This window comes from Primulina tabacum, chromosome 18 (genome assembly GCF_025594145.1).
Source record: "Primulina tabacum isolate GXHZ01 chromosome 18, ASM2559414v2, whole genome shotgun sequence".
Classification (NCBI taxonomy): domain Eukaryota; kingdom Viridiplantae; phylum Streptophyta; class Magnoliopsida; order Lamiales; family Gesneriaceae; genus Primulina; species Primulina tabacum.
This window is the reverse complement of record NC_134567.1, coordinates 30,314,784-30,329,721: the sequence shown is the minus strand read 5'-3', so window position 1 is coordinate 30,329,721 and position 14,938 is coordinate 30,314,784. Positions and strand designations below refer to the sequence as shown.

At 33.4% G+C, this 14,938-nt stretch overlaps 2 protein-coding genes across 7 annotated transcripts; one reads left to right on the top strand and one right to left on the bottom strand.

The window, feature by feature from the left end:
* Positions 1-916: 916 nt before the first annotated feature.
* LOC142533691 (patatin-like protein 6) lies at positions 917-5,261 on the top strand. Of its 6 annotated transcripts, none has more exons than XM_075640545.1 (4): positions 917-2,325; positions 4,205-4,233; positions 4,267-4,487; positions 4,969-5,261. In XM_075640545.1, exons 1-4 carry the CDS (start codon positions 1,180-1,182, stop codon positions 4,974-4,976), a joined length of 1,404 nt encoding a protein of 467 aa, XP_075496660.1. In that variant the 5' UTR covers positions 917-1,179; the 3' UTR covers positions 4,977-5,261. The 6 variants fall into 6 exon arrangements, with proteins under 6 accessions (XP_075496660.1, XP_075496659.1, XP_075496657.1 ...); XM_075640544.1 differs by having other exon boundaries at positions 4,199-4,233; XM_075640542.1 differs by having other exon boundaries at positions 4,199-4,487.
* A 7,568-nt stretch (positions 5,262-12,829) lies between these two features.
* Positions 12,830-14,556, bottom strand: LOC142533845 (tetraspanin-6-like). The gene is made up of 3 exons (XM_075640753.1): positions 13,907-14,556; positions 13,206-13,519; positions 12,830-13,049 (listed from the first exon to the last, which is right to left on the bottom strand). Exons 1-3 carry the CDS (start codon positions 14,396-14,398, stop codon positions 13,010-13,012), a joined length of 846 nt encoding a protein of 281 aa, XP_075496868.1. The 5' UTR covers positions 14,399-14,556; the 3' UTR covers positions 12,830-13,009.
* Positions 14,557-14,938: the final 382 nt, after the last annotated feature.

Below are 14,938 nucleotides of genomic sequence, written 5' to 3'. Positions count from 1 at the left end.
TTTAAAAAAAATTATTGAAAAAAATAAACCATTCATCTTATAAAAAAATTATTGAAAAAAATAAACCATTCATCTTATAACTCGATAGGTAAATTCGAGCTAACATAGTAATCTTCAATTTACTCTAATCAGTTAAATTGTACAATGACTCGATAGATAAATCTTGAGTTGACACAGTCATCTTTAATTTACTCTAATCAATTAAACAACATTAGACAATATAAGCTTGCCCGAAAGAATCTAACTCAGAACTTCCATGAAAGTGAATGAGTATTTTGTCCCGACATTTACCGAAGTTAGTTGATCTAGTAAGTAATAAGACATCTCTTAATAATTATATAATACAAATAAAATAATTTTTTACTATTTTGGTGAGGTATTAAATTTTATCCTTCAATTCATCCGTACGAGGATGTTATATTTATAATACCCTCACTTGTAATAACAAGATCATAATAATTTGATGATAAAAATAAAACCTCTTTGGAATATTTTCTGGACATTGACGTGAAAAGAGTAAGTTTTTTGTGAAACGGTCTTACGAATTTTTATTTATGAGACGGGTCAAACATACTGATATTCACAATAAAAAGTAATATTTTTTTTTTCATAAAAACTAATATTTTTTTATGGGTGACTCAAATAAGATATATGTCTCACAAAATACGACCCGTGAGACCGTCTCACGTAACTTTTTTTCAAAATATATACGTTGACGGTTGAATGGATTAAAATTTGAGGCAAATTTTTAAAGGGTCCTACTTGCTTACAATAAATATATATTATAGTTTTAAAAAACAAAATTAAATATATCTTCTAACCATAAAATTTCCTTCATGATTTATTTATTTTTTAAAAAATTAATGCATGGTTCAGATTTGTTTATAAAATAATACAATATGTATTATTGTTAAATATTAGGTATCAATTATTTATTTTGGTTATAAAATGCAGAATTGAAGAGAGACGCTTTGCAAAATACTGCTCTACTTCCCCGGCTTCTGTCACGTTCTTCATCTTCTTTCTCATTCCTCGTTTGCAGCATTAATCCTTTGACCCCTTATCCTATTGTAGTCTGCAATCCCTGTATACATACAGACCAGTTCTTATTCTATTCTAACTTAAAAGATACGGAGACTGATGTATTAATTAGTTGGCGGGAGGATAAATTGTTCAGAAATGGCGTGTATTGGTGTTGATAATGTTAAAAGTTATTCGTTTGGATTGCAAGAACCCAGTATTGATGCGGATAAATTGAGCTACGAGATTTTCTCGATACTGGAATCCAATTTTTTATTTGGCTGTGATGATCAGAACATATTGGTTCCGAAGCAGCTGACAGAGCAGCAGCAGCAGCTCGGAAACGATGTCGTGCTTAAAGAAGAAGATGGCTTTCAGGCAATGAAAAACCAGAGGTGGAAGACATGCATCCTCAGCATAGATGGCGGTGGGATGCAGAACATTCTATCGGGTAAAGCGCTGTCGTTTTTGGAGACTGCCTTGAAAAGTAAGTCTGGCAATCCAAACGCCAGAATAGCTGATTATTTCGACGTTGCCGCCGGGGCCGGTGTAGGTGGTTTTTTCACGGCGATGCTTTTCGCCACCAACGATCAGAACCACCCGATCTTCCACGCCGATGACACGTGGAAGTTTCTGGAATCGGAGAGTGAAAAAACCTGCCACCCCGCAAAAACACGTAATAACAAGGGCAATATACTCAAGCGATTTTTCAGGAAAACCGGCGGCGCTGATTTTTCGGCCACGGGTTTAGAGAAGGCGATAAAGGAAGCTTTCAAGGATGAGAAAACCGGGCGCAGCTTAACGTTGAAAAATACTTTGAAACCGGTTTTGATACCTTGCTACGACCTTGCCAGTATGGCGCCGTTTCTATTCTCCCGAGCAGATGCTCTCGAATCAGACAGATTCGATTTCAACCTCTGGGAGGTATGTATGGCCACAGCAGCAGAACCCGGGTTTTTCGGCCCGGTTTGCATTACGTCGGTTGATGGGTCGACACGTTGCTTTAGTGTGGACGGAGGGTTGGCGATGAACAATCCAACGGCGGCGGCTATTACCCACGTGCTGCATAACAAACAGGAGTTCCCTTTTGTGAAAGGGGTTGAGGATATTTTGGTACTTTCACTCGGAGCGGGCGGCCAGGTTCTCGGAGGCAGCTTTGACTATGAGGAGGTCAAGAAATGGAAGTCTAAAGATTGGGCTCGGCCGTCGGCTAGGATTTCGGCCGATGGCTCAGCTGAGTTTGTTGACCAAGCCGTAGCTTTGGCTTTCGGTGACAGCCGTAGCAGCAATTACGTCCGCATTCAGGTACACCGCTTCGCCTTTTAGATGTTCGATGTAAAAATTTTTAATGGAACTCATCATTTAAATGTATCATCGGAGCTCTCAGTTTACTTTTGAAATGTGAAAAATAACAAATTTTATTAATGGATACGAGATTTAGTTTGGAGGTTTTGGTGAGATTAGACAGGCTGAGGGGTGGACTAAGGTAGACATTTTGGGAGCATGCAATTTATTTCAGTGTCCTCGTTATGGAGAGGAACGTGCACTTGAGTGAAGGAAGCGAACAGGTCAGAGAGTAGTGACCAGCAGCATTTGCAGACAGAGACATGGAGAATCGTTTTGTCATTTGTTTCAATTGGCAATACTGTTGAGACCAAGATGCCTTTTTGTTTCAAATGGCAAGAATACTCTGATATTTAAATGACAAACAATTGAAATGAATTTCCCTCAGTTGATTGGATCGTCTTAATTACTTCTCTATTTTAGTTATGGAGTTCATCTCTCAACATAGTCAGCATATATTGAATGGAGTGTTCCAAACATTTATGGACTTTGTTACCTTCATTCAGTACTGTTTTCCAGGATGGTATATTTTATCACATGCGTATGGACAACCTTCATAAAGTCTTGTTCTATTGTCAATTAATGTGAAAGGATGTTCTTTCGTAAATCATTGCTTAATGGTTGAATGCCTTTACAGTTTCTTGGTTTTTCTAAACTCTGGTAAATTTACCTCGACATACAGCACTGTTTTTAATATAATTTGTCGTTTACGTTGACTCTGGTAAATTTACCTCGACATACATACAACACTTCGTTTTTTAATTTGTGTTTACGTTGTTTACATTTTCAGCTAGTCACATGTTTGGCTGGCTGGTGTTAATTGCCCTTTTCACATTATCCAGTATTTTTAAGGCTTCTACGCTTGTGGTGCCACTTCCATTAGGGGTAAATCAATACACAGCTAGTTATCATTTCAGTTTTTACATTTTCACCTGGGGGGAAGTTATGTCAGCGGAGTCCTCGCGAACTCGGGGTTTTCGATGAGCAAGGTTGGAGAGTGAGGAGACGAAAACTAGATTTTTTGGAAAATTGCGTTTAAAACTAGGAGTTTTTAAGTTCAGAGAAGATATAGGGTGCAATTCATATCGAATGCAACTCAGCAAGAAAATCAAGATTTGACACAATTGAACATTTTATTTTTGTACAGATCTTGTGCTTGAATTAACTGCAAGGGTTTGATTTTTCTTCCTAATCTTGCATGTCGCCTAATTGTTCGGACCACTGGCATAATGTGGGGTCTATTTACAACTTTTCTATTATGGTCCAGCACCATAATAAGTTTATCGGTTTTATCTGTTGATTCTTTTCCCAGGTGTACTATAATATATGCATATTGGTGATTGTGATCTTCCTGAAGTTTATTTATATATGATCTGAATATCATGGAATTGACCAAAAAACATAGATTGTACTGTTAGACCATATGAGCAGTTAGGGGATCGGAGAAGTATGGGAAGGATGAGCTAATTAAAACTTGATTGTCTTCTTGAATCTGAGTTGGGAATTGTGATTATACTGCAAGTTCTTGTGTTAGTTGCTAGTTATTTGCATTATTATGTTCACAAAAATTTGATAATTATGCTAGGTGCATCTTTTGATAAAATATGAAGGGATGGGACACGGGCATGATGAGTTGCCCCTTATTCTATTTATTTTACTTGTTTTTTTCACCATGGAAACTTGTATTGCCATAATCAAAACCTTGGTTCTGATCTACTGCTATGTTAATACTGTTTTATTTTTACAAGGATCCCTATTCTGTATTGAGTTATACTCTCGAGTTACATCCAATCTAATATAGCGTGTTTGCTGATACTTTGACTGAATTTTCGAGTCGCAGACTAATGGAACGAACTTGGGTCGACATGGGTTCGAGTCATACCTTACTTCTAGCAAAGTGAGAATGCTGATCGGAGCGGCCGATGACATGCTGAAGCAAAAAAACATCGAATCGGTCCTCTTCAAAGGTAAGAGGATAGGAGAGAGGAGCAATTTCGAGAAACTCGAATGGTTTGCCGAACAGCTAGTGCTGGAACATCAGAGGAGAAGTTGTGGAAAACTCCCACTGTTGCATTCAAGCAAGCTACCCCAAAAACTTCTTGAACAAGAAGAGTTAAGAAAAGGTAAGCCCCACCCTCTTTGACTATTTTTTCATTATTTATCACTAGTATTATATTGTCACTTTACTTTATGTTTATTACTTGCATTATTTTGCCTGCTCGTTTGCTCTCCTACGTTCGAAAACAGTAAACTTAGGCAACAATATGAACTTACAAGTTAAAACCTTTCAATTATTACTTTAAGTAACTGATTATGTAGCATAGAGTTTTTGACATTCCCATTGACGAGTCAATAAGATCTTTGCTAAAAATAAAAATAAAACCAAGAAATGAGCCTTCTTGCGACCTCTTCCGATTAACATTTGATTCTTGTTTTGATCTTTGTGGAGCTTACAATCATATACTCTGCATAACCCAAGTGGTTACTAGTGTCACTCTTGTGGAAAAATCTGTCATGAAGTCCTTGCCGATCATATTTCTTATGAGAGGGAATCAAAACTTTGGTTCAGTTTCTTATGAATGTTGGTGTATTTATTCGATGCAGGTAAATGAAGATTTATATTGTTGTAAGGAGAAAATTTTCAAAAAGCAAAAGTAAGGAAAGCTTTCGCTTTTGAGAAATTGGCAAAGATTTGGAGAATTGGGTGGTGACTAGCAAGAGACTGAGATAGAAAAAGAGTGTGAAGTGAATCTTTTCTTCTGCAAGAAAAACAAAAAAAAAAGTTTTTTCTTTTCTTAATTGTCATGGTAGTCAAAAAGAATATATTTGTGTTTCTACATCAATCAGATAGTTGCCCATTTGTAAACCTCATTTCCTTCAAATTATTTGAGTTGTTTTTTTTTCTCTCTTTTGGCGGTTTGTGTGTTTGATTTGGGTTGGCTCGAAATTTTGGTGGCGAGCCAAACATTTTAGTCCAGAGTAGGTCTTTTATGAGATGGTCTCACGAATCTTTATCTATGAGACGGGTCAACCTTACCTATATTCACAATAAAAAGTAATACTCTTAGCATAAAAAAGTAATACTTTTTCATGGATGACCCAAATAAGAGATCCGTCTCACAAAATACAACACGTGAGACCGTCTCTCACAAGTTTTTGTCTTTAATCCGTTTGAAGATTATTAATAAGTTTTAAATGATTTGTATACTATTGAAAGTTTTAAAAGATTTATGTTATTTATAATAGTTCGTACAGTCGATTGAATTTGAAATATTATATTATTTTATAATGATTTAATTATTGTTAATGAATTTTATGTAATTTATAATTGTTTATGTATGAATTTTTTTATGTTTTGTAATTTTTTTTAGATTTTTTATTTTTTAATTGGTTCATTTGTTAATTTAAAATCCGTGCCAGATTGGATTAGGGTTTTTCCAACTCTAGGGTTGGTGAACCGGCTCGCCCCAACCTCTTTGAAGACCGGCGGCCTGCCTGAATTGAGTTCCATATACATTTAACATAATTAGAAAATTTAGTGAATAAACAATAAATTTTTTTTTTGTTTTCAAACATTTCGGTCTTATAATTTATATTATAGTTATATGTGCGTGGGTATAATAACTACCCTGCTAAGAATATATGACTACGAAAAAATCATATTTTATGCATCTACATATATGGTTATTATGTATACAAATAATTATATTTTCCTATGAGAATTAAATTATAATCTAAATACATTATTTTTAAAATGAATTAAGGGTAATTTACGATTAAAAAAGAAAATTTTATATTTTGACTTGTTGGTTTTTTAAGGGTTATTTACGATTAAAAAAAAGGCAATTTTATATTTTTGGTTTGTTGGTTTTTTTTTAAAAAAAAATTTAAATAATATATTTTAGGCAAAATATATTGTGAGACGGTTTCACGGGTCGTATTACTTTTTATGCTAAGAGTATTACTTTTCATTGAGAATATCGGTAGGTTTGACTCGTCTCACAGATAAGGATTCATGAGACCGTCTCACAAGAAACCTACACTATATTTTATTAGATAAAACGGTGACATCTAATTAAATAATTCAACTCTCATAGGTTAAGCTATATATGTTATGGTGTCATGCCTATCAGTTTGATTAAGACCATGCCCGATCACACTCCTAATTAATGAAATTAAAGTAACACATTAACCAAATTTTTTAAAAAAAGTGTGAGGATCACACGTATGCATGTATCCCTCATTGTCTTAAATTGTTTTAAGACGTGGAACTCGACTTCGTTGTATTTCTATGCACAATTGAAAATTTTCAAGTGGACGTAATAACTTATAAATCATGTCGATCGCAAACACAGTGCGTTTGACTCAAATAAAAAAAATATTAGTAATATAAGCTAAATGCAAGTTTCAAATCAAAGTCAGCGTTCTGAACTAATCAAATAAGCAAAAGTTGATAAAATGTAAATTTCAAATCAAAGTCGTCATTCTCGAAACATAACCACAATGGCCAATTTTCTATTCGTCACATTTTAATGGTGATTTGATGATTATAATGTCCACTTCCCCATTAAATTATTGAGAAAGATGAAGATGTTGGAACAAACCTTAGCCAATTGTTTTAATGCTTTATTCCATTAGAATTTATGACTAATTTTTTGATTAATTTTGTTGTCTTTCTACTTTATGCTATCCAAATCATGTATAAGATAATAATAATGAAAAAAATACAAACTTATAAAAAATATTATTTTTCGTGATAAATATAAATCAGATCGATCATTCTCATATATACAGATCATTTTAAATGCTTTAATTACAATAAAATAGTCATGCCACGAGAGACCGGGCTTGTAGCTCAATGCTCTCACCCATCAGATTAGCTGGCTCTTTTCTCCGAATTCGATCTCCCTCTTCACGTGTGTTGTTGTAATAATAATAAAAAAATAGTCATGCCACGAGTTAGCGCATTTATATAATAACCCGAATTTGTTTGTGGTTTAATAGAGAGCCATGGGATAAACTTTAGCTTTATCTTTGTTTAGACAAAAGCTTATCCTTTTGAACACGTTTACTTATTGTGAGCACTTCCAGACTTTATTTATATTCTCCACTCAATTATTAAAATATTTGAATAAGACGTGGAACAATATTGAAAAAATAATTATTACAAAAAGTTTCGTGAGACGGTTTGCAGATGAATTTTTGTGAAACGAATATCTGATCTGGCATAATGCATGAAAAATATTATTTTTTATGTCAGAATATTACTTTTCATGGTAAATATAGATCGGGTTGACCAATATCATGAGTATAGATTCATGAGTTCGTCTAATAAAATATATCCGATCATAAATGTTTAATTGATTGATTAATTACAATTTTATCATTTCTATTTAATTAATTAATAATATAAATATAGAAATAAATGAATTCAAATATTGTAATTTTAATGCCACGTGAGATAATTAATTAATAATTTGATTGACGTGAGACAAAAAAATCATTACACCGAACTAAACATTTAATTGAATCTGATTATCGATTATCCATCGAACATAACAACTTTATATGAATAAGATTAATATATATTTGTTTGGTCAACTTTAAAAAATAGTTTTCAATAGGACAGTCCCTCAAACCGACGATGATTATTATGACTTTACATCATGTATGGTTTTTGTTTAAATCAACAAATGTCCATTAATTAAATCATTGAGAAAAAGAAATAATAAAGCAAAAAGGGTCAATAATTCATCGAAATAAGAGTAGAATACATAATTATTAAAACAACAGAGACCCAAACCAACGATATATTTGTAGTATGATACAAAATATTTATTTTAATTGTCTGAATTTAAAATAAAAATATAAAACTTAATCGATGGGGACATATCATATTAAAAACATAAGCAATTAGATATTATCTACAATTTTTTATTTGGCAAAATTTCACATAAAAAAATAAGGTGAATATATAAAAATCTTGAACTGGTCAAATCATGGATGGGGATACCTAAAAGAAACGGCTATGGGATTGAAATCGACATTTTAAGTAACTCAGAAATCAATAATTGAATGTATAAAGTGATTTTTCTCCTAGAAATAAAGTTTTGGCAAATAAGTGAATATAAAGGGTTATTTTGAATTAAACATAAATATTAAAGAGAAAAGTATATACAATAATTTTCATTTATTTATCAAAATATTTAAATCGTCATGAAATCGGGTTTTGGATTTAGATTAAATTAAGTAGATTAAAACATAAAAATTAATTTTATTTTTTTTAATATTTTAAAAAACTGTCATTTTTTATTATATATAAATAAATGTAAAATAACAAAAAGTTTATCACCGCTAATAAAATATATAAAGATATTGTAAAGTTTTGATTTTCCAAAATTTTACTGATCTCACCAAACCAAAAAAAAAAATATTTATATTATATAATTTAATTTATTATAAATGTTCTGATTTGTAACAAATTTGTGTTTTTAACATGTTTAAATATATATACTGTGAGTTTTTTTTCCAAATAAATAAAATACATTCATGCTTATAACTACTTTTTTAAGAATTAATTGTTTATTGCACAAAGAAAGTGAATAATATATTTTTTAGAAGTTATAATTCTAATATTTTTAGAACTTAAAACAAAATAGATGAAACAAATATTTATAATTAATTGTTTATTGCACAAAGAAAGTGAATAATATATTTTTTAGAAGTTATAATTCTGTATTTTTAGAACTTAAAACAAATTAGTGTTAGAGAAAAGGTGAATAAAATGAAAATATGGTTGTCCCACATTAGAAGCCTAGAGGAATTACTCCTCTTTATTAGTTCTAAGTATGGACTATGGGTTAGGGCCCCAAGGGGTACTGAAGTTTTTGGAAGGGGGAGACGCTGCCAGGCTAGATCTCGGTGAATTAAACGCGCCCGGCCGGTGCGGGGCGGTGAGGTGTGGTGTGCTCTTTTAACCGTATTATTCTTTTTGGACAAATATTATTTGAAAAATAATAGTGAGATGGAGTTTTGGACTAGAAGGTGACCCAACCTTGTGCATACGCGAATTAGAGTTGTACATGATTGAGGTGAGGTGTCCATTCATCCATAGAATTCGACGTGCCAGTTACGGGCTAAGCAATGCCGACCAGTAGCCATTATTTGAGGGGATTCTATGCCTTGACATGAAACTTGCATAATTATCGCGTTAGACAGAGAAATCGAAACATACGTTTTTTTGGTGTTGAATCAAACAAAGTAAGAAACTTGCGTAACTTCTTGCTGTTGAACAACAAGTGTCCCTACATAGGCCCGCATGAAACTTGCATAACTTCTTGATGAGGGGATCGCCAAACAAAGGTTTGAATATAGAACATAATTCCAGTCAAACAGTGAGATAGCTTAAGACATGCATGATTTTGTTCTCTCTTCGACACAGCAGGAAGTTTCAATTTCAAATATCTGTTATCACGTCGACAATGGCATATATTCTACCCAAAGTCGGACAATATTTCCTGTGTATTAGATGCAATTCACCAGGCTTACATTGTAATTGGTTAACTGTTGTTGGCAGAGCAATTTATAAACGCGATATGACAATTAGGGAAAAAAATTAGACTCGAGCGCTTGATGGCATGATCCTGCCAAGTAACAATTAGACTCACGGGCTGCTAGCATGGCTCACTTTGAAAGCTATTCTCTTGTTAATTATTTCTCCATTTGACATTCCACCCTGAAAATGTATTGGGGAATCACAGACAGAAACTTAGAAAGATGACAGGTATAACCTATACATATGGTCCTATGAAAAAAACACCCTATACTTGTATGCCACCAGATCGGTTGGTTTTTGTCCTAATTCGACCAGATTCATCCATGTAGAATTAACTCATCATTATGCTCACTGCAGTCATGAAAGTAGCTGATAGAGTTTCAACAAAAGATGATTAAACTTGGGACAAAAATGTCTCTTCGATATGTTAATTATTGTACAACACACTTGCAAACTATCAGCCGGTCATCAAATAAAGGAAACACTAAATCATAAACATGCATGATTTGCACCTGCAAATCCACTGCCAAAATCGAAGCCCTTCGTTGCAGGTTGTGACAAAACAGCTTTGCCCAACTCTGCTTCGAGTTTGTCAAAAACCGGAGAACCGTGCCCCTGAAATGATGCAAATGAGTGCTCAGATGCATTTCGGAGAATTCTTAATATCAACAATTAACCAAACGACAAGTATTGCAGTAAATCATGCAACACATTCCAGAGTTGCTTGAGAGGGGGTAGGATATGGGGGTTAGCCGTGGAACATTCCGAGAGTTGCTCGAGAACGTGAACATTAACTTTTCAAGTAAGCTGAGATGCTACCTGTATTAATGTCTTACGCCATATTTGAAATCATAAGTTGAATCTGCATGAAAATCACATAAATGAAGTCCAGCTCCATTTAATATGTCATTATCAGTTGAAAAAATTCCTTTGAAACTTTTAGCAAACTAGCAAAGTTAACCCATGCATTAAAAATTGGTATTTCAAAAAAAGAAGGTAAAAATGTTTCCATCCTATGGGTCTGCATACAGGACAGTATTCTGGGGAATCAATTCTAGGAAGATTTCAATATCTTCATGTGTATATTGATGAAATAGCACCATTAAGTTCTGAACTAGACAACCAGTGAAGACTTGTTTATGTGCTTACATGCCCTCTTTGATCAGTATTGGCTTGTATCTTGATTGGAGATCCAGTGGTTAACCCTGAAGTAAGTAATGATGTGTCACTACATTTTCCAGAACATTACAAGCATCACATGTCTAAATAATAAGGGCACAGGAAAAAAAACATAGAGTTCAAGGTATCCTAGTGAAGAACAAACCATGAAAAGTTCCTGAAGATATTTTGCATGTGTCAGTTTCTTTTCTAGGAGTAGTTATTCTGCTACTTAGCTATTTAGCTTCCCCACTTTTCGTATTTTGGTTTGTATTTTTATGTGCTTGTTTTTAAAAAAATTTAGAAAAAAAGTTCGATTCTATGGTTTCGAATCTTTTGATGTCTTCCGTCGCCGGCTTCTTGGTGACTTGGGTGGCTTATTCCGTGTATGTAAATCCATTTGTGCCTGCTGGCCAGTTTTACTTACTAACATGCCGCCACCCTCTACAAAAATTTGCAAGATTCAAGATTACAAGTATGTAATATCTTTTTTCATTTTTTTCCAATCCTTCTTGACTAGGTCTCTTGTGAGACGGTCTCACGAATCGTCATTGTATGCATATAGTGCACATCCGTGCTCCTTCTAATTTTCATATATTATTTCATATTTTCATTTTCCAGAATATTTTAACTACATAACGATATTAATTTATTGGTTACCCAGGGAAAATTTAAGATTTTGGTCCTGTAAGTTGACTTATTTTTTATTTTAATCATGTAACTTATCAGAGTTTGGATTTCATCTCCTAATTTATTTTTATTTTTTTTGTGTTTTTTAGTTCTTTTTTTCCCAAAATCACTAAATTTAACGAATATTATTTATTTGACCGTTATACTCTCCAATGTGACTTATTCGGCCCTAGTAAAACATATATTAAAATTTAATTAAGAAAAATAAAAAATTCTCACATTTTGAAATATTTGGCGTTGTTTGGTTTTTTTTTTCATTTTATCTTTACTCAGATCGATTATAATATGTGTAACATAGAATTTATTTGTATCTTATGAGCAAATAATTGATGTCAAATAATCAATATTCGATGAATTTAGTGATTTCGGAAAAAAAAGATCAAAACCAAAAACAATCCAACCTATTGAAAGAAAATCAAATACTAACAAGTTACTTTACTAAAAATAAAAAATACATCGACTTACGTAATTAAATTCTAACTTTCTTCCTTACCCAACGTCCTGAATTATAAAAGTAATTAATGGCACTAATCTGAAAACCAATTGCGAGCATCATTTAATTAATTTTGTTATACAAATTTATGTTTCATGAAAATCAATATTTTCTATAAACATCAGATCAGATTATGTTTTTAACTCTCATTTCAAAAAGATAAAAGAAAATGAAAAAAAAACTAAAATCAGTTAATTGAAGAAACCACGATGAAATCCATATGTGTGGCAATTATAACTTTCTTGGTCGTGATTTCTTGGCCAAGCTTCGGATATGGAAGCACAGTCGTCCTTACAATTGATGAAGCTCAGTGTGCAGAAACATGCAAGGAGGCTTATAAACAATATTTGATAAAATCTCGTTGTATACATCTGCCTTTAATTAATTTAGGGAGAATATGCGACTATGTGCACAATCCTACCAAAAAGAAAGGAAGTCGGGTCGCGAGCTTTACGAGCCTGGCTGTTTAAATTCAGATATTGATCAGGTCGATATATATTATTGGAAGTTTGTGAACTGGTTAATTTGTCGAATACACCGTGAGGGCGACTGTACTTAGTAAAAGATCTAAAAAATAAATTTAAATATTTCTACGTACAGTTTTGAAAAAAGAAAAGCTGGACATGATCTATCTATCATATAAAAGCAAAGATTGCAACAACATATTAGAAATATTTGGCCTTTGTTTTTCGGATGCATACTACAAAAAGAAAGCAAGGAAAATATTATATTTAGTTGTCTAGCTTTAGCTAATAAAGTTGGTTCCTTCTGTCATCCAACCATCTCCACCTACAAAACACATCCACGTGATCATGTCACTTTAATTCAAAAATTTGAATTGATGGGGTTTATTTTTGTGAAACTAAATTTCTGGAAAAACAATTTTGGATTAAATATTTTAAACCAAATATCATTGTAAAAAGTATTTCCTCATTTTTGACTTACCAATGGAAATCCCATCTAGGTTGCACTTTGGACATGCGATTATGGCCGTAAGGGTAGTCGGTCTCCGCCCTCTTCGCGTTCTGAAAGGCGCAACATCCTATGGAGTAGATCCCGATTAGGAAAAGAAGCATCACGATGCTCAACACCGCGAGTTTGTGCCAATCCCTACGCACGTTTTCGAGCACGCCGGCCTTGCACGAGTCACACTCGTAGCACAGCACGTTCGGGGCGTTGTTCCATCTGTAGCAGTCTGCGTCCTGGGCTGTCGTTGTGGCTGTATAGTCGCATGATGTTGGTGGCTTGCAACAGCCAGACTGCATTCATATTTGTATCGATTGTTCGTTAGCTAAATGCATAAATTATTTCCTTGGTTTCATGGGAAATTATAAATGTTAATCTGGAATACATATTAATTATATAAACATGGTTTATGGAGAGAGTTAAAATAGCTTTGTTTGGAATAATAAATTGAGCAAAGCGTTTAATACTAATTTGAAGAATCACAAATGAACATAGACTTGCTCAGATTAAATAATATTTAAGACATTATTTATTATTATTTTCTTCCAAGCAGATCAAGATCAAATCTTTAAAACTGTTTTTTTTTAAACAAAAGATCGATGTTTAAAACTTATAATTACCCAGAATTAACAATCCCACCTACTAACTAAAAGACACAAAAAGAAAAATGGTATTATTACCTGAACTGGAGACATATCTTTAGTCAAATAATCATAAGGAGTCCACGAAACAACCTGACCGCAAGTCTTGGACCCCAAAATACAGCTCCTAACAGTCATCCAATACCTCGGATCCTCAATCCTTTTCCTTAACCATCCCGAATACTTGTCCAGATGATACTCCTGATATATCCTCCCAGGCACTTCAATACCGCCTCCCGGGCTCGTGACGACGAATCCGAAGATCGTTAATCCCATCAAAGTTGCTATGATCAGCAGCATGATAGCCAAATAAACCCAAAGTGCCCACGCAACATGGAAGCATGCACCTATGAATCCTGCCAACGATATTATCAGGACTATGAAGCCCACCACTAGAAGGGGTGTTTGGAGAAAGTTTTCACAGGTCGTGCTGCTTCTCGCCATCCATAACCCGGCCCCGATTATCGGTATCGAAGCTAAGAGGGTGAAGAGGTTGAGAAATCCTATCAATGTGTTGCTGAATCTGTACATGGGGTTGTGTGCTTTGTTTTTCTGGTGTTTTAGTGGTAGTGGGTGGTTTTCGAGTTATGGTTCTTGTATGATTTGTTTGCTTTACTAGCTTTATCTTTAATGATCATGGCGTTATCACAGCGGAGGGTAGAGGTGATATATATTTTGCAAATTTTAAAGAGTTTCGATTAGTTTTTTGTATGCATTGGAATCGTTTGTATATATATAGAGCTCATAAAATCATATTTGCACCATGAATTCTCCTTTTTTAAATCAAGCAATCAACAAAACGATTCTTACTCTTTTTAAAAAAAATAATAATAATAAAACATTTTTTATTCATGCGAAATAACCGATTTAAGAAATTCTTTTGAGTAATTGTATTGAAAAAAATCATGAAATGATCTATAAATATTATATTTTCATATACAAAAAAAAAAAGACACGTTCAAATGAATTAAATTCCGGATGTATTATATACCAAGCTTTTTCGTTTTACTTTTTATGGCATCGGAGTGAGTGAAAATGGGGTTATTTGATTTAATTTGCTTTATTAATATA